Raw genomic sequence first — 20,761 nt, 5'->3', positions numbered from 1 at the left:
GAAATTCCAAACCCCCGGGATGCAAACTCATTCCCTGCAGTGCTCCCCGCTGCCCGCGAGGGGGCAGCGCCGCACCGGTGAAATTCCCCTCCCTGGCGCTCCCGGGAACAGGAAACTTCCAATGGCCCAGTTGGAATCAAACTTCGTCAATGAACGGCACCATGGGTTTGGGCTCCAACACTGAACCTGATCGATAAATCTGTAAATAGAGGGGGAACTCGAACACACTGCACCCAGCAGAGTGAGATCAATCACAATATTAAAAATTCCTTCAAACAATCCCAGGAGGTTTACAGACCGTGGAACAAAATCCAGGCTAAACCCATGTCCCAGGATTTCCATGACCCCCTTGTTTGTGCTGCTTTCGTCGCTTTTGTTGAACAACCTCGGTGTCACCCCAGCAGAGACACAGAGATGCCTCCGTTCCTCCTCCTGCACTTTGGACTGGGAGGCCCTGGCACTCCCAGAGCAGCTGTGGCTGCTCCTGGATCCTTGGAAGTGCCCAAGGCCAGGCTGGACGGGGCTTGAAGCACCCTGGGACAGTGGGAGGTGTCCCTGCCCATGGCAGGAGTGGCACTGGATGAGTTTTAAGTTCCAGTCGAACCCAAACATTCCAGGATTCTGTGACTCACCTGAGCCATGTCCTCTGTCCTTTATACCTGGATGGGCTGGATGTGGAAGAGCAGGGAATTCAAGCCCCTGTCTCCAGCTGCGATCCCTTTCTCCCCCTCTGCCTTCACACCCTCAGGATGCTCTGGAGCACGGGGCCAACCCAAGCCTCTCCCTGTGCCTGAAGAGTTCCAAGCACACACTTCCCTTTCTCCAAATAATTAATGCCAGAGGGGCTGGACGATTCCTTGGAGAATGGAGTCATAAATCCTGTACCAGAGCTTGGAGCACTGGGATCCACCAGGATCTCCTCCACCACTGGCCAGCGCAGCTCCGGAGCGGAGAAAAATCCACCCCAAGAGGCTGCAAGTCCTTTTTTCCAGGCCTATTCATTATTAAAGTTCTCCAGCTCCTGAGAATTATGGAAATTCCTCAGCAAGAAGCAGAAATATGTATGAATTCAACCTTTGTGCTCTGACCATAATGAGAAACTGCAAAAATGAAGCTCTGAGAAACAAGTCCTCTCCGAAACCTCTCACTCCTCCCTCGAGGGATCAGCTTCCCCCAAACGCTGATAAATTCCACACACATGGAAATTTTAAAAAGATGTATTTATGCTCATTAACACCTCTGGATTATAAACCAATGTCCTCCCCTTCAGCCCACAGAGCATCACCTCAGGCTCCCAGCAGAAATCCAAAGGGCACTGGTTTAAGGGTATCGGGCTACAAAAGAAATGCAAATCTGAGATTCATGTCAGGAATTAACTCTGATAAACAAAAACTGGGAGCAGTCAACCCCCCTGGAAACCCCTATCACCCCCACAAAGGTACATAAACCCACTCACTGCTGTTTATGCTGCCCGAAAACCAACTCTAATGGGTTTATTACAATATTTGTAACCAATTAGACCAATAAAACCCCTAAGCACTGCGGGTTTTCCCCAATATCTGGGCTACCCACAGCCATACTCTGAACTGTAAAAGCTGCTTTTTGGTATTTTCACACAAATTCTTCCCTCTGTTACACATTTGAACTTGTACCAGCCCAAGGATTCTATTAGGAAAAAAAAAGGACCCCCAGTTTCAAGCTCCTCACCCAGTGCACATTCAGGACTCCTGATTTGCAGTAACTTTCCAATCTCTTTTCCCACTTCCCTATAAGCACCTGGCTTCTCCCTGTATTTTTCAAGTAGCCATTAATCTTCCCAGGTTTGGATTCAATCCTTCTAAAAACACCTCTCCCTTGCACTTTTCCAGTGTTGAAATGTAACAACAACAAGAAAAAAAAATCTGGCTTTTGGAAGGCTAAAATGGGCAAAATCTGAGCAATTGATTTAATTCCTTCATACTTCAGCAGGAAACTGGGATTTTCTCAGTGTAGCAAGATTATCCCAGAAATTTCAAGTGCACCAGGTAGATTTAGGAATTCCTGTGCTCAGTGATTAAAACCGTGATACATCTTTGACCCCAGAAAATTCAACCATTTCAGAAGAAATCCCCAAATTAAGTCATGAAGACCAGAAGTGAATCTGCAAAGCCTTTTCTCAAGCCTCTCAACACAATTCTCATTTCAAAACCAACCCAAAGCAAAAAAGCAACTGTGATGCAGTAAAATCTTGCCAAGCTGGGCGCCCAGGGAAGTACAAGAGGTTAAAGATTCCCTGCTCGGTGGGGTGGGACACGGGGGGAGCTGCCAAAGCCCGAGTGGGGCCGGTGGCAGCTCCGTGTGAAGGGTGACAGTGGCACCCATCAGCTGCCAGGGTGGGAACAGCCCCTTGGAATCTGCACTGACAGCTCTGGCCCCAGCCCAAGGGATGTCAGGAAGAAGGGAGCAGCTCCCTGCCATCCACACTCCAGTTTTATGGGGAATGTCTGGGGAGAAACCTGGATTACACCTCATTCCAGACCACAGGGTTCCATTGCCAGGGTCCCCCAGCGACAGTGAACCAGGTCACAGCAACTCCTTCTGCAGAACACTGCACACACTCAAATACTTAAAATACCAACCCAATTCTTTTGATAACTTTTATCAGCTGATGAATTTATGTTTGCTAAATCAAATAGAAATAAGGAGACAGAACAGTTCTTAAGTGTTTCCCATACACACAGATGTATTCAGCAAACATGGATTTGTTAATAACTCATTTGAGAACACAGATAGTGACAGATTTGATGGAATTTGACAGCTTTCACTGGATAGTTCCCCACACAGCAGTGAGGCACAGTGAGCAGCACAAACAAGCCAAGACTAATTGTCCTTTATCTCTTGTTACAAGTTCAAACGTTTCTTACAGGTTGTTTCTTGCTTTTTTCTTTTCAAATATTCCAAATTATTTCTTTCCCTTTTGCTCTCTGATTTTTTTATCACCACTTCTATTCTTTTTATTTATCGCTTCTTCTAATTCTTTCACCATTTCTCATTCTTCAGCATTTCCTCATTTTTATCTTTTGCTTATTCCTCATCCATCCTTTCATTTTTTTACTGGAAGTTTGGTACCAGGGCAGCAGCTTGGTACTCCCATTGTTTCTGGGAATAAACCAAGGAAGAGCAGATAACCTTTATTTGTATCTGACATGGAGCAATCCCTGTTTTTCCTGCTGTACATCTGACCTGTCCATTCTACCACTGCTATACAAAGATTTAAACCAAATCCATTTGCCTGCAAACTCCACTCATGCCCTGATTATTAAATACACTATTAACAGATTAATTGCAGAAATATTTCAGTGTTTATTCGTGGTTATAAAGTTCCCAATGGTTTCCCTCCTTCCCTGTCTCCTGTTCCGACCAGCTGTAATCAAATTTAAAGTGGGAACCACTGCTCTGCTGCATATGGGAGAGTGTTTATACACTGGATTTACATAATAATTCCGGGTAGTTTTTCAGGCAGAAGTGGCTTTTCCTGACTTTCCACATGAGCCTTGATGCCTGTTCACCACAAGATAGGAAAATGTTGTTGCCCACAAGCACCAAGGAGCACTTATCCCAAAGATACAATCTGAGCATGAACACCCCAGCTGATTACCCTACTTATTAAAAATTTAGGTGTCCATCCTGCTCCAAACACAGCCCATGCAAGAAAAAACTGCAGCAAAAGGAGGGAGGATCAGAATTCGAGTTCTTGATACCCCACATGTATTTAACATTCACTTGCTTTTTCTATGGCTTTATCCATGACTTAATTTCTTTACGAAGACAATCCCACACTGGAATTATCCCCACGATTAGCAGTTATGAATTTGATCTCCCAGCAAAGACCACTGGGTTGATGTAAAGTCCCAAATCCATAAAATGGGAGCTGGATGAACTAATTATGCTGACAGATTGCAGGGAGTCTGAGGAGCTGCAATCCTCTCTGCAAGGACAGCAAACAGACTTTTTTCCTCTAAATTATGTTCTTTTCATTTGGCAACAACATATGTCCACTGCCTCTCCCCAAATTCCTCTTATCTATTACTGCGAAACTGAAACCAAAACACTTGAGTTATCAACCCCAGGCAATCCTGCTTCCTGCAGCACCCTCCAGTCAAGCAGCAGCACTGAAAATATCCCAGGAGCTGGGAGCACGGAGCACACACAGATCAATCCTTGGCAATCCTACCCAAAAGAACAGGAGTTTCAATTTTAATCATAAAAAATGTCACTGTAGGACAGGTCACATATTCTGGTCACTGAGCTGAGTTAGAAGCTCAATTCTTACTGCAAAAATCCAAATTACTTCTCTATTTCCACAACTACATTTTCTCCATCCTTTCTGCTTTGGTCTCTAGAATTTCATGTTTTAACTCTTTCCATAAAAGCCTCATAATCTCAGCTGGATCTCCAGACATAACTGAAGGAAGAGGAATTCCAGGATTAGCACAAATTACAGCTCCAGGACCAGCTGGAGCCTCCCAACAGCAGGAACTCCACACACAGAGCCACAGGAGGTTTGTTTGGATGCAGCAGGTTACACACAAATGTGGAGCCCACAACCTCATCATCCTTTAGAAACAAAACACCAACACCCCTAAAACTGAAACATTTCAAGACAAAACAGAAAATACATAAACAAGAGGAAGAAGATGACAGGAATCACAATCCTTGATCTGAGCTACGCCCTGGAGTTGTGCTTGAAGATTTTCTGAACATTCCCTTTAACTGCACCTGTATTCCAGTTCCAGGCTTCCTTAAAAACAGCTCATCCTCTATTAGCTACTATTTTCTGTACACCTCAAATGGCCAAGATGAATTGGCAACTCCCATTTTTGTTCTCAGCCAAGCATTACAGCTCAGCCCTCAGCACCCCTTCACTGTGTCTTTGCCCTCTGTGTTCAGTTTTTCTCCTCCCAAACAAAGAGATGCATAAAAACATGAAGTAGTTGCTGATATAGTCATCAAAGAATAATTAATAAGGCTGTTTAAGTAAAGCTTAATTCTCTGCTTTAGGGGAGAGCAAGCGTTAGGACCTCGAAACCAGGAGGGCAACAGAGACCAGCCATGAGACAGATCCCCTTCAGGAATGGTTTGGCCCTTAGAAATCCCCAAATCCCACAGCAGGGGCTCACCTGGGTGGGAACAAGCACGGGAGGATAGGCCAGCTTGTGATGTCTGTACATCCAGAAGGAAAAGAGCACGATCACTGCAATTCCCATGATAGGCACCAAGGAATACAGCAAGGTGTTGAACAGAGGTGGCTTCGGTGTAACAGGATTGGAAGTTGCTGAAGGGGAAAAAAAAAGGACACAGCTTTTAAGGAACAAAACCAGGCAGTGTTTGAAATGTGCAGCAGCCTGATTTTCTAACAGCTCCTGCCAGCAGCACAGCAGGCTCCCAGCAGCTGATTAGCCAGCACAAACTAACACCTGGTTAAAAGGCAGCACTCTGGAAAGCATGGGAATAGCTCAGATCCCAGATTCACACTTCAGCACAGTGGAATTCTGTGCCTCCAACCCCCACCAGCCTACAGCAAGCAAGGGGTGTTTGTATTCCCAGGGGATTGCAAGAATGCATCACCTAATGAATGAAAAACAATCCATACGGAGGTTTAGCCTTGCACAGGGCAGACATAACCTGCCAGCACTTCTGTGCTCTGCTGCTCGGCTGCAAGGAGGAGTTCTCCAGGTGAAGACACTTCCACACAACCTCAAAAAAGGCTCTGGAAAAGCTGGAGCTGCTTCAAAGGCAGCCACAGCCCCCTGGGGCAAGAGAGGGCTCATGAGAGGGAAGAATGTCAATTATTGCCTTAGCAGCATCACTGACAAAAATGACAATAATATCTCCTGGGTCAACAAAGGCTATTTTAATCTCCCAGAAAGTGTTCTTTCATTTCATAAACAACTTCCTCTGGCTATTTGGTACATGAGACATTTGCTGGTTTCAGCTCAGTTATTAACATCACTCCGTTTTCCAGCAAAGCTTAGATTCCCGACTGGAAGAAGATAGGCAAGAAAAATCAAATCATTTTTTAGCTGCTGTTTTTTAAAATAATTATTTGTTACATCTGCCTAATTTGATTGTCCTTCAGAACCACACAATATGCTGAGACTGAAGAACCTACAAGAGAAGAAATTCTTTCCCCCTTTTGAGAGGTTACTGTATGCATTCACAGAGGAATTCAAGGTCCAGCTGGGATAAAGAGGATTTTTTTGAAGAAAAGGAGCATCCCCAGGCTGGCACAGGGATACAGGGATGATTTACACACTTACAGGAGCTTAACCATGCAATTAAGGTAAGATTTGACAGTAACTTCTGTATCTTAAACCAGGCAATTATTTCAGATTATCCTTCCTTCTCACCCTTGGAAAGAGCTGAAGCACCTTTTATTGATTTTATAGGAGAGAACCTCTCCAAGTGGAATAAATGAACTGGCAATTCCTCGGCTCTGCCTGGGAATGCACAGAGCTCTATCAGAACCCTCTGGCAGCAAAGGCAGGCCAGGACTTTTGGAAAAGCCTGATCTCCTGAAGAAGCACCACGTGGAATATTCCCATCAGGAGGAACTTACGCTGCGTGACCTCCATCTCCGGGAAGTAGAAGAAGCGCTCGTTGCACATGTTGCCCTCACAGCAACAGAAAAACACCTCAGGGCTGTCCTTCTTCTCTATGCAATCATTCCTGCAAGAGAAAAGAGTCAAATGGTCATTAATCTCGAGCTGGGTTGTTTTTGTTCTGGAAAAAATATGTGCCCATCTTTAAAATTTCTGAAGTGAACATCATTAAATTGCCCAGGATAACACAGTGTCAAAGTAACAGCTAAACCTAATGAAATAAATTAAATTTTGATATTTTATATTGCAATGAAATTTTATTACAAGAGAAACACATTTTTGCTGTTTTTAAGACAAAGTTAAAGAAAGCCACCAGAAGGACACTGAGGAACAGTTCACAATCTAGATTTAAACAGGACAAACAAGGGATCAAACAGCTGGTGCTTGACCATAAACCCACAGGACAGGGCTGGAGATAAGTGAGAAGGAGAAATTTTAAATTTTATTATACTTGTAGAAAGAAATGATAAAATTTCTACAATTTCCTCTGCCTACATTATGCTCAGGGACAGGGTTTATTTCACTGAATTAACTGCAGGAAAGACTTTTTTATTAATACTCTGTTAACAAATAAGCTGAAACTATTCCCATCAAGAAAGAAAAAACAGGCACCAACCAGGAGCCAGCCTGACAGCAGAATTGGAAAAGCCTGAAGAAATACTGAGGGATTTTAAACACAGCTGAACATTGTCAAGGAAGTTTTGGGCTCATCTTCAAAACTTGGGGTTATTCCCTAGAGCCAGCTCTTGCTGTCACCCTGTCCCGTGGCTTCCAGGGAACATTTTCTCTTTGATGTCCTTAATCTGCTGCTGTTTGGAGTCACCCCCACGAACTTCCAGAGCAGTAAAACCACCCCATGCTCCAAAGATAAGATTTGGGCTGTTTTGGACAAACACAGCACTGTGTGTGATTAGCACAAGTTACTTAATGAGGACTTACTCTGTTTCCAGCTCTTTCCTTACCGTCCTTCCTGCATTTGATTTCTTTTTCCAATTTCTTTTCTTTGCTCAAGGGAGAATTTAATCTCACAACTTTAGGATTTTTTAAGATTGTGGAACTGAACTTTAAACTGTCATTAAAGCAGAAAACATCCTGGTGTGGGGGGCAACTTGACTTGGGAGAAAGGGCGGCAAGGCTTTCTTCTAACAATTCAACTTTTAAGAAACACAAAGGAAAACTTTTCTAAAATATTGCTGAAATAATTCCTAAATACTTTTTAATGAAGATCCACTGTGGATCTATTTCTTAATTCTCTGTCCTTTCAGAAAATAAATGTTTTGGCCCAATACAACCCAGAAGAATATTTAAAAAACTGCAACACCATTGCTTAAGAGAGTCATGACCTTTATTCAGTCAGCATCTAACAAACCCCAAGTCCTGCTGTTACTGCTCGTGGGTACTTTCTAGACCATCTGTTAGCAACAAAATAACAAGGAATTTAGAATATTCTTAGAGCTGCCATTGAGCTTATTAATAAACTGCCAAAATACTTCCATGATTTGGTAAATTGCAGACATAAAGTGCTGACTTTCCAACTCTAAAGACTTTGGAAAAATCAACGAGAGAATTTTGCATCCTGGTTGCAATAATTATATTTGCACTGTTTGGCAATAACAAGGCACTACAGAATCTATTATTAATGGGCCAAAAAAGAATAAATGAAATACCTGGGTTCTTTTAAGAAGGTAAGACAACTGCAAACAAGACAAAGTACTCACATGAAGTCCGGTCCCTAAATACAAGTGTGCATCTAAAAATAAGGTAATTATTCATGGACTCATTTGTCTCAAGCCGTGGTTCCAGAGGGGATGACGTAGAAATTATGGAGAGGCAAAGAGTTTACAGTGACAAATCAATTTTGAAAATTCCTAGGAAAACTCACCTGTCATAACAATTGATGTCATCCAGCCAGCAGCCTTGCTTCACAATTTCAATTGATCCAGAAATATTCTTCCATGTAGCAAAGCAGTGTCGCCTTTTATCTTTATCACCATAGCAGGGCTCGATCCCACTGCGATTGGTTTTATCCTTTTCCCAGTTAGCGTTGTAGTAGATGCACTCCTGTGTTTCTGATCTGCCCAGGATGGCACCTGGGAGGAATGGGAAGCACAATTAAATGGAATTCTGAAGAATCAGGCATATGAACCAATGGAAGCTGTATAAAAATATCATTTACTGCTTGTACCAATGTGCCCTCTCTCCCCTCTTTTTAATAAAGACAGAAAACACATAAAGTTCAGCAGCATTCCAAGTGTTGAAACATGAAACAAAGATCTTCTGTGAAGTCAAACACTGACTTGCATAACTTAGCAAGATTTGCAGAAATGAAGAACAAGTCATGGCAATACTTCTCCATGAATAGCAATAGCAGAGAAAATTTAGAATGCTGAGCAGCGAAGATTTAATTAAAATATTTGCCAAACCAGGAGATTTAGCCAGGAAAATTCACCAAAAGGCATTTGTGCTTCTTATCTTGTTACATGAGCCAAAAGAGCAGGGAGTTCATCTCAGAAACCCCCCAAAAAGCCAAGAGGTGTTTGGGGGCAAGGGCATCACAGAATCCAATCCAAGAATGGTGTGGGTTGGAAGGGACCTTAAAGTCCATTTAGTGACCATGTAGGAAACCACTCTGGGATTCTGGGATTCTAGTGGAGATAACCTCAGAGTTAATGGGATATAAAGCACCAGTCTGGTTCCTGCAGAGGTGAAGGGTTGCTGGGAAGCAAAAGTGTTAACAAAATACAGGAAGGGAGTAAGAACTGCATTTTATGCCTGTTTTTTATCTTGTCTGACACTGCCCAGAGTGTGCCATCAATCTTCATGGAAGCTCCACCATTTAACTTGTATTAAACCCATGGAGAAACAGAGAGGGAGCTCGAGGAGGTGGAGAATCAGAGGATCCACTGAGGCAGGGCCAGGAGGATGCCAAAGCACTTTGCCTGTATTTATCTATACATTTAATATTTTTAACACATTACACAGCACCCTGAAGATCAGACTAGAAGAGAAAAGGTCTCCCACGGCAGATTTTTATGTATTTGCTTGCATCACCTCCTTTATCCACATTTATCCACAAGAAATGTGATCCAGCAACCACTCCCGTCCATTCCTGAGGATAACGAGGATTATTCCCATCTGAGCCTTGCTGCAGCCCTGGGAGAGCTGAGCCCAGCACTGCCCATACTGAGCATCCCACATTGCTCCTTCCCAAAGTCCTGCCTCTGACGCATTCCCAAAATAGGCCGAGGCCGCCGCTTCCGTGCTTTGGGCAGGAGGCTGGCGGATCAATGGGAGAGGGGCAGGAGCCAGCTGGGAACGCTGCGAGGTACAGCCTGGGAACCATTATATTCCTTGTGCTGCCACGGCCTGACCTTTACAACTCTCAGCTATGGCAAGAAACAGATGAGGCAACAGATTGAACGATTTGGTTCTGTCAGTGCAATAAAGCAGAAGTCCTGGATTTCTCTCACACGTGCCATTGCTTTTCTCCTGCTGCCAAGCCGAGCTTTGAAGGACCACAGACAAGCTGAATTTTATAAAATTCAGGAACTGCAGTAAAACTATCGTTGCATAAATATTCTGCTTATTCCTGTCTTCTTTATAGTCAGGTTTTCTTATCCATTAGTTTTTTAATCCATTAATGCTCTAATCAGTGACTGGCAGCGGTCGCTCTTGGTTTAATGACCTTGCATCTGGCTGGGGCTTCTCACCTGAACGGGCACCTGCAATAGGTCTGGCCAGACTAACCCAGGCTTGGACAGACCAGGACAATCCTGGATTAATCTTCCCAAGCAGAAAATCAGGAACATGATGGAAGCAAGGCAAGAGGAGAAGGGGAACCACACAAAGAAGGCAGCCCTGAGCCCATCTGCTTCCAACCAGCTCTGCCGTTCCCTCCACAGGGATGGAGCTCCCAGGGGAGAAGGGCAGCTGGCATTCACAATAAAGCGAATTTATTACGCAGAGCAGGTCTCTAATGAAACTCCTGTACCCGTTCCAAGTGCACATGGAATTGCCAGGTCCTCAGAAACCAATTCCTGAACCTCAAAAGGCAAAATGCTGCTGTTGAAAGAAGCCATAAGCAAAACTCCAGCAGTGTCCTATGGATAGAACGTGAGGTAAAGCTTGGGAGGAAAACACACTGGGAAAGCAAAGGGCACTGAGTACAGAACAGGGTTTAGTTTGGGCACGTTAGCCAGATCCCACTGGATGTCTGTGTGTTCCCACTGCAGCTCCAGTGCTGCTCTATCCCTCACACTCGTGCCCATCCACGACAGTGACAGAGGGAACAAAACCAACACTTGAACTTCTGAACCACTGTTAATACAGGAAACAGCAGAACTGGGAGCAGTTCCATTAGAGAGTACATGTGCAGCCTGGAAAACCTCACCTCAGGAGGAGCTGGAAGCATTGGCTGCCATTTTTCAATCAGAAAGCCTGAATAACTGGAAAAAATCTACCAGTTTTTCAATTAAAAAGGGGCAAACAGTGAAATCTCTGCACAGCTCCTAAGGACTAACACGGCCTTAATTCAGGAAGGGATCACTGGGAAAAGGTGCTGGATGGAACAGGAATTGTCTCTTACAGGTGTCACCATGTTACACCCAGGGGGGAAAAAAAAAGACAGAAACTCCTGGGAGTTCATCATCCAACCTTATCCACTAAACCTAGAACTGAGCAACACAACCTCATGGGTCTGTAATGCAGGAATGGTTTCCTGGTACTTTATGTGCGATGTGATAATGATCATCTCCCTCCTTTTCCAGGGAAGACTTCAACACTTCCCACGTCCTACCCTCATTCCCAAACCCTGCTTTTGCTGCATGATTAGTTGGTGACACCATGTAAAGACACAAAGGGCAAAGGGAACTGAATCTGTGAGCTCTCACTGGTTTATGAAATGTAACAACATTTTCACGCTGAAGTCATGAAAGTTGATGAAAAGCCTACAAAGATTAGTTTGATGGTGCCAAGGACACTTTTTTTTTTTTTTTTGCTATTCCCTAGAAAACTTACAATATATAAAAGAATTAAAGAGTGAAGTTCAGTCTGGCAGACACCTCTGCCTGTAACAGAAAGGTTACTTAAATTGTGTTATATTTGAGATGAATTTGAGCCCTTTAAGCACTGAAATACAAGGAATGGAGCAGTTTATTAGAATAAACCAGCAGAGCAGAGAGGCCTGAAGCACCACAGGGACTGAGTAACTTATAGATAGAATGGCCCATTCACCAAAATATCTCCATTGTAACACGCTGTTCTAGAGGAACAGAAAAGAACAGAAAATGCAGCATAAATAGAAATAACACCTTGGGAAAAAAAACTTCAGCTGCTGCACAGGTACCTTTTTCAAGTACTTGCCCATATGTGTTATTCTATTTGTTTCCACAGTGATCTCAAACACTTTCTAGCCCTACAAATATATCTAAGAACAGACTACAAATATAGACTGAAAAGGCCCAGCTTTGATGTTTCCGCAAGCAGGAAGCAGGATTTTATCATTCTCTATTTTTTCTGATAACACCCAGGGGAATATTTCTCAAAGGAAGAAGAAAGAAGTTATTTCCAACCTAATAAAGCAAACTGAGTTCCAAGAGAAAGGACTTTTTCTGTCCTCCTTTTACATGCCACGATGTCCCCAAACTTATTTTGTTGATTTTTAGACTAATATTAGTCCTATTCTCACTGTTCTCAATGCTCCCAGGTCAAACAAGGACTGTACTTCAGATGAGCTGAGCCAAAGTACATTCATTAAATCCAAACACAGCAGCAATTAACTCAGGCAACGCAAGAACTGCAAAAAAGATAAACAAGGCAGGGAAGCAACAAATCACCTGCACTGCTGCCACACTGCCCTGGGAAATTTCAAAATTTAAAGATTAACCTGATGGTCCAGAAAGCTGCTTTCTTTTTCTAAAATAGTCTTTAAAAATAAATTAAGTTTGCAACTCTTGAACAGGGGTAAACTTGGTAAGTTTTAGTGAAAAGTTTTGTATAGCAAGAGCTGCATTTTTCTCCAGGATTATAGTGGGGGGAACAACAGGAAATCTGTATTTGCTAAGATATCTCATCATGTACTTGGAAAATATTTCAATTTTTTTGCAGTTCACACCTTTTCAAAATGGAAAATTTGTAGGGATGAGCCTGCCATAGAAGTATGAAATTCTGGAGCTGAGATAACACTTCTGAAAAAGAAGGAGAGAAGAATCTAGTGCTAGAAAATCGAAGGATGATCTACCCAAAATCTACACTAAGTCTTAAGAGCACAGGTTTCCCAGTAGAGTGGAAACTATGGAGGATGATGCCACCTAAAACCAGGGAACAGAAGTGAGAGGGAAGCAGGGGAAGGTGAGAGGAATAATACCGGTATTGTTAAAAACCCCTTGCAGCCCCTGGTTTGCTTGGTGGACAGTAACACAAAACAACTTTTTTTCACTCTGAGTCTTCTGGACTTACGGTATGGAAAATAATTTTTAGAGTCAGCTGCTCTAACCAATTGATGATGCTATTTTACATATATAGATATATCTTGGTTTTATTTGCATGGTGTTCTTGCTGAAGGAAAAAAAGCTGGAATTACTTTTGCAATTTGTTCCCTCAGTCCCTCCCAGCATTGATAGAAGAAATTAATAATGCTGTAATAGGATTTTGTAGAGAACTTCCATTTTCTGCCTTGTACTTCCAAATATCTTATTTAAGCCTGGATTTAAGGAAGTGGGAAAACCTCCAGATCTCTGGTGGCCAAGTTTTCCAGAATCCCTTCAGAGCAAATCACATGGCAGAAAATGGAGAAAAAGGGTCAGTGGCCATCTCTGTTCTTTAGGTAGAAATTAAAGTGCCACTAAGAGCTGGTTACCCCCGAGATAAAGATTGTCATCCTTTGGGAATCTCCAGAGACTTGGAGTTAAGTGTTATTTTTCACACTCCCCAACTTCAAGGGAACACAGTAAAACACAGGCTGATGTTTTCAAGTTCAAACATGCCACTGCTGTCACTGCGAGGTGTGAGCAGCACACAGCACAAACACCTCTCAGCCGCTGCCTGATGATTTTTGTAGGGGAAAAAAGCTTGACAGATCCTATAAATTGTTTGGTTTGAGGCACAGCCTTGGGGCTGCACTCGCCTCAGGTGCTGGTGGCTTTTAGGCACTGCTGGTCAAATGTCCCCTCCCTGGCACGATTACAAGATGGTTAAAATATTTCACAGTCGGTAACAAAGAGCTCAAAAGTTTAAATTCTACAAGACTGAGATGTTGGAAAAAATGGAATAGGGCCAAACAGGCACTAATGCTAGAAATGCCCAGTTCCCACTTTGGATTATCCTCCTCTCCCCAATGCAAAAGCCCAAACACCAAGAATAATAGTAAGGAGAAACCTCATTAATTTTTTGACATTAAAACTTGCAAACTGGGGTTCTGCTGCACCCTCATGATCCTCATGATCCACCTACTCCTGGATTGCAGCTCAAGGAAGCAGCTGCCCGGAAGGAGACAGGGATTCTCTTCCATTGCACACAGGAGTGACACCATTTCCACACGGAATCCTGGAATGCTGTTATTAAACTAAAAAAGAGGCCCCACAGCATGAAAGGCACCAATTAAGCACCTAAATAAACCACCTAAGGACACCCAGACTGGATCAGGAATTATGAATCGTTCTCAGAGATGAGTCTCATGCTGGTGGTGGCAACCAGAAGCATTTCTATTTTGGGACCTGCCAGGGAGTTTCCCGGGAATGATCTCAGATACCTGTCAGAGCTGTTCCTCTGATCTGAGAAGCCCAAAGCAGCAGAATCCTGCAGTGCTGCAGCTCACCAGATATGGGGAGCTCCTCTCAGTAATTATGAATCCCAATGGATTTCGGGTCAAAATTATCCTTTTTGGGGTTGGTGTTTGTGGAGGTTCTTCTCTGAGCTACAAAAGTTCCTAAGAACTTCCCAACCATGAGCTATGAAACGTTTAGGATTTTCTTCAGTGGAGGGTTGAAATTCCTGCAGCCTCATGGAGATGGGAAATTTGAACATTCATTAAAAAGCATTGGGAAAGCTTCATTTTAGCTGTCTCCAAATCTCCTTCTCTGGTCAGGCTGTAAGAGAAGATCAGGAAATGACATTTTCTGCAACCCTTCTCCTGCACTGCTTGTTTCACGCATCTTCCAGGATCCTGTTCAATACGATCAGTGTCAATACTTCACCTCTATGCATAAAGAGAAATAAGGAATCTCCTCTTCACAGACTCCCTTCTGACCCCTCAAAAACATCACAGGAAAGTTCAGCCAGGCTAATTACAAGAAATTATTCTACCTTTTGCCTCCCAAGTCAGTCAAGCACAATGCAAATGGAACAGTTTGACTGCAAAGCAAACAGAACCACACACCAAGTCAAACAAAAACACAGTCAAGACATCTAAGAGGCAAGCATCCAACTCCACATTTGATGTTTCCTCCACATGATATATCCAACCCCCACTTCTTTTTCTGTCTTACAGGACCTTATATAACTATCTAAAAGACAACAGGACCAGTGTGATTCTGCCTTCAACTCAGCTCTCCAACAAATCTCTCTGTGGGTGTCGTGTCCCACTCGGTGCTATTGCAAGCAAAAACACCACCCAGTTATCCTACATGTGCTGATCAAGCTTCTTATTTACATTCCAATTCTTTAGCCATCGCTATACTTCTCTTTTTTTTTCTGTGGTTACAACCAAAACCCCAGCATAAACATACTTACAACCAGGTTTTTTTAAGAATTTTTAAAGCATCAGCTGTATCCTTTTCCTTCAAGCTGGCCCAGCAAAATTTCCAAGTGCTGAGCTCATGGGCAGGAACTGCATGGTCAGTGCACGTCCACTGCCCAGCACATCCAGACAAGCTCCAGCTGCCCTTGTCCAGATGGCAGCTGGACAGGAGGAGAGACAGGTCCCACATTTGTGTAAACACCCAGAGGGATTACCTGGGACCTGCAGGCAAACAGGATAACGTGGAGGGGAAAAGGCAGAACCCAGCCGCGAAAAACTCAAACCATTAAATGTTCCTACTCCACTGAGCTGGAAACCTTCCTTACCCCTCCCTCTTTCAACTCTCCAACTTATTTATGGAGAATCATCACTCTGAGCTTCAGTCTGGATTCCACATAGCCCATGATCCTGGGGTTTTGTATTTTCATTTTCATTTCCCCACCTCATCCCAACACGACTTCCCAAGTTCATCCTGCTCATACATGTGGCCAGAACTCCAGTCAGGACTTCAGCTATTCCCAAGGACTTCTCCAGTATGGATACTGGGTTTGTTTGCTAGGAAATACTCCTTCAGAAGCATTTTGGGATCAGCTGCATCACTAAAGGATGTCACTGGCAGCTCGTGGTGTCTGCTCTGATGCAAGAGCCCAGTTTGAAAAGCATTTTGGAGCTGTAGCGCAATCAAAAATCCGACTGAGCTGTGCAGCCTCAAACAGCTGAACTGGCACAAATGAGTGGAAGTAATTCCTTCCTTCAGCCACTAAACTTAAATAAATGTCAGGCTGCAGCATTACACATCTGAGCAAATACCTATCAGCATAAAAATGCTAATATGTTTGTGACTGCTGAACTCTCTTCCTGAAGCAAAACATCTACATAACCCCAAACTTCGCTGTATCTGTTTAATTCCATTTCCACTGTCCAGTCCTGTTGAGATCAAATTCCAAACTTTGTCTACATTGAAAGAATTTTAAACTTTGTGTCTTCATGCTCTGAAATCAGTGTTGATTATATTTAAAAATCCAGCAAAACTTCCTCTTTACCTCCAGCTAAAGTGGCTGTCACTTGAAATGGATTTTCTCTTTGTCCCCTCTCAGGCTGCCTCATTTTGCTCCCCGTGCCAGACTGTAATCTGAAGATTAAGTTAAAAATCCCATTTCTAGAGCTTGAAACAACCATGTTTACAGACAGAACCACTGTTGACATGGCCAGCACATCCTCTCCAAAGTCAACTCTGCCAGGCCTCAGCTCCAAAGACAACACCAGGGCTCAGCTGCAGCTCAGCCCTGCCAACCACAGCGCTCATCCTCAAGGAGCAGATCCCGGGACCTCTGAGGGAGGGAAGAGAAGATGACAAAGACTTTTTTGACTCAAGTTTCTTATTCTGGACTTGTTTTCCAGGGATCAGGGAAATCCAGAGTCCAGCTACCTTATGGAGTCTTCATTAAGTAAATGTTTTCACTCATAATTTAAATACTCTGATCATTTTTAACCCCCATCATCACCTTTTTATGCTCCAAAGACACTCCAAGTGAGCTTTCCCTCAGGAAGTGAGAACTGACAGATTTCACTAAAAATCACTATTAGGACTGTTTTTACAGAGAATAAATTCGGATATAAGTGACTGGTAAACTATTAAAAAATCATTTATTTAAGATTCAGAAGAAGAAAACAGCAATGGAACAACAAAGCAACTTCTTCACGCACCTCAATATAAAACTATTTTTCTCTTCCATTTTTCCAAATCTTTATGGATTCTCATGAAGCAGATTTTGCTGTCCACTCATCCTCTTTTCAAAAAATGTTATTACTAATTGTATCCAGAAAAGCAAGACCAACACCCAAAAGAACAAATCCAAAAAAGAAGCATTTCAAGATCAAAAGGAGGTTATTAAAGTCAGCATAATACATATTAAAACTTAACTCTTTTTGTATTTCTAATCAGAGCTTTAAGAACAACTGACTGGAAAAGGGAGCAATTAAAAATTACAACCTTAAAAGTCTTTTCAGAGCCTAACTCTGTAGTAGGGACTTTAAAAACATGCTGCATATTGGCCACCCAGCACATTTATTGGCATTAAAACATTAAATGCAGCAACTCCAGCTCCTTTAAATAAATCAGCTCTGATCTAACATGAGATTCAAATCAATACAAAAGTAATCCAAGACAGCAGGTTTTATTTCTCTTACCTGCCTACAAGCACTTACAAATAGTTTATGTTTCCATGTTTGGTGTTTTTCTTAAGGAAACAACTTATTAAAAAGAATTGCTGTTAAATTCCAGCAACTTGTACTCCTTAAAATAAAAATTTGGAGGATTTATATATATATACACATATTTATATAAAACCTACCAACTAATTTAGGAAAAAATCCAACTAAGAAAAAGAAGACCAAAATATTCTTATTTCTGGTTCTGTATGAGTAGCAACAAATCTGATGTCAATCTACACCATCTAATTTAACAGCACAAAAATACCTTTTAGAAACTGCCAGAATTATCTCTAAGTATGAAAAAATTAAGATGGGTTTTAAAGGTTTTAAGCATCTAGACATTTAAAAATGAATAAATCAAATTCAATCTCATTTAGGAATCATTCACACAGGCTGAGGGAAATGCAAGTCAACAGGAGCATCACTGTTAGGAAAAGTATACAAAACAACACTAAAAAAGTGCTACTGGATATCAGAATTTTGGTAAAACACCCCCTGATTCTACAGCCCACACCTGACACAGCATGATAATCCCAAGCTATTTCAGTTTATAGCTTGCACGTCAATGAAAAAACTGCCTTCAAGTGTTCAACTGAGCCAGTGTTGCTTCATTTCACTTGGCAAGGAAGCCTTAAAAACCCATTTGTTACAAAAACGTTATACCAAAACTGCAGTGTTAACTTTTCAATGTGCTAATTTGGAATATTTGGATAATTTACAGGAATTTTGTTAAGAACTGACTCTCAAGAGGCCCTGCACAGATCCCAACCACACCAGGATCTATATTTAGAACAGCAACTCCAGTTCAACCAGTCCATCAGTTCTCTACTGGGTGATGCTTTTAAAGCACGGGCAATCCAGATCTGCTGGCTGAGACTTGCATTAAAATATTTGCTTTTAATTCATTTTCCCCCTGATGCAGCATCAACATTCAGGCAAGATTACAGATCTCCAGAATGATAACCGTGTTGTAATATAAATATATTAATTTTTGCTACAGAACTAAAGAAAAATAAATTTTAAAAAATCACACATAACTGCCAAGTCACAACAAAGCCAGAACAGTTTTAGCATTTCATAAAGATTGGAGGAAAAATTAAGTAATGAACAAATACAGAGCAATGCACAACTTGCTGCTTCCTATAATGGATTTCCAAGTGGGTTTTGACAGCTAAATATTATTTAACTTATTGTCTGCAATGCCTTAGGTCTAGTCTCTGTTTCTAGGAGGCCTCTTAAGGCATCATCTGGTTACTTCTCTATCGTTCTGTGTATTGGATGAGCTCACAGAGCCCGGTTCCCAAACCTGGATTTAAGACACCACTGTGGTCTAGAAGCTACAAATATTTTCTACACTGTAACCAACAGACTGGAAAAAAAGCACTCAGTGGTGGCACCGACAAAAACTGAAATAGAAAACAAACCCCATCCACTTTAATATTTAATGGAACTACCCAAAATGTTTTAATGTTTTACTGACCGACCAACAAATAGATTTAGTATTAAAAGGTTTACCTTCACTTCAAACTTCCCCATAAAATACATCGAGTTCTCAAATCGGCCCTAAACAATCTTAAGGAATAAATAAGGGAATAAACAGCAAATCAGAATATTTCAGATCTTGGAGAAACCACTTCAGTTGTACTTGGTGCACACAAATGAGGAGCTGCTTGTCTCCCTAAGCAGGCACAGATTTAACACCTAAACAGAGATTTGAGAAACTCACGTCCTTCAGCTCTTCTGCTCTGCCATACAGAATTGAAAATTGTACTCTGATAAAATGTACTTTATTTGGGTACTTTGCTGCATTTGACCCTTTTCCAGACCCTGAAGCAATCCAGCTCCATCCCCCAGAGCTGGAAGGGTGGAAATCAGGAAGAAAAATCTTGCTGGAGCCGAATGCAATGGATAATAACAGATCACCAATATCAGAGCTGACACAAATACAGCTGAGCACAGCACAGGATCAAAGCATCCTCCACCTTCCCTCAGATCTGGATCCAACAGCAGGGGAAAAACCCACTCCGTGCTCACCTGGTTCACTCCCTGGGAGTTTAACTAACTAATTTGGAATCACATCTGCTGGATCTGAAATAACCCAAACTACTCTTTTAAGATACAAAATAAACATTTTTGATACTTGCTTAAGTATCCAAATGTGCATTTTCTCCAGCATTTAGAGATGATACTGAATCTCTTTCTCTACAAACAAATACAGTTACAAAAAACCAGCTAAGAGACTTTCTGGCATTCGCGAAAGGAAGATGATAAATGTAATACAACCAGTTTTAATCAAGATCAAAGCTGTAGGAGAATGCAGACAGACAGTCTAGACTGCTTTACTTTGAAAGCCTAAGCATATAAAGCAACATCTGCAAAGAACATTAATCACATTTAGTCCACAATCTTATCACCTCCCAAGCAAGCAGAAACAACTTTTACTTAAAAGTCATATGCTTCTATGTGACAAGCATTTTTAATTATCTTTAAATTAGATATTTATCACTGATTACAAAGCTGTTCTGTTCACTTCGAAATAAGCTGATGTAATTTGAAATACACTTGCAGAGTTCCCTGGACAAAGAATGCAATAAAGTATTGGTAAGGAAGCTTGGTGAACAGCAACAATCATTTTACACCGCTGGAATAAAGCGGGAATTCTCTAAATACTGAATTAAGTTCTGATTTGCTCCTCTGCATTTCAGACCATAACTCAGCAGGCAGCAATAAAGTGTAAGATTTTCTGCACAGTTTTCTTTAGCTTTGGGAAATGACTTGAGAAGATAAATAATCAGCTTCTTTTCAATTTTCTTTCTATAAAAAAATTTATCTTGCTCCTACATTTTAAAGGGGAATTAAAAATTGGAGACATGGTGCATATCTACATATAGAGTATTTATGTGATTTAATACATACCTTTCAATACAAAAGTAATCTATTCTTTGTTTACCTTGGTTTATTTTGTTTATATTCTGGTCCATTCTCATGATTTTGCCTACTCACTAGCCATCACTTCATTTATTTTATTAAAAGTGTCTTGCATTAAAGTTCTCCCTTCTGCCAAGGTTTTCATACAATCTAGCCTTCAACAAGAGCCTGGCAGAGACAAGCCCACAAAAAAAATCCATCATCTTACAACCCTGAGGCAACAGCTGTGAAAATTTACAACATT

The 20,761-nt window shown here is 41.9% G+C and overlaps 1 protein-coding gene and 1 long non-coding RNA gene across 3 annotated transcripts in view; one reads left to right on the top strand and one right to left on the bottom strand.

Annotated features, from left to right (window-relative positions):
• Positions 1-20,761, bottom strand: part of ACVR2A (activin A receptor type 2A) — a 50,379-nt gene that overhangs the window by 11,021 nt on the left and 18,597 nt on the right. For both annotated transcript variants that reach the window (XM_032113799.1, XM_032113800.1), the window contains exons 2-4: positions 8,524-8,731; positions 6,599-6,708; positions 5,160-5,314 (exon numbers count right to left, since the gene is read on the bottom strand). In XM_032113799.1, coding sequence (XP_031969690.1) covers positions 5,160-5,314; positions 6,599-6,708; positions 8,524-8,731 — 473 coding nt within the window. The remainder of the gene's footprint in view (positions 1-5,159; positions 5,315-6,598; positions 6,709-8,523; positions 8,732-20,761) is intronic.
• LOC116446293 lies at positions 5,311-6,883 on the top strand. The gene is made up of 2 exons (XR_004241118.1): positions 5,311-6,322; positions 6,429-6,883. It is a non-coding gene; the product is annotated as an uncharacterized LOC116446293 (long non-coding RNA).

The sequence above is a fragment of the Corvus moneduloides genome, chromosome 7 (assembly GCF_009650955.1).
Source record: "Corvus moneduloides isolate bCorMon1 chromosome 7, bCorMon1.pri, whole genome shotgun sequence".
Lineage (NCBI taxonomy): Eukaryota > Metazoa > Chordata > Aves > Passeriformes > Corvidae > Corvus > Corvus moneduloides.
Note: the sequence above shows the minus strand (reverse complement) of the source record. Positions and strands in the feature narration are given on the sequence as shown.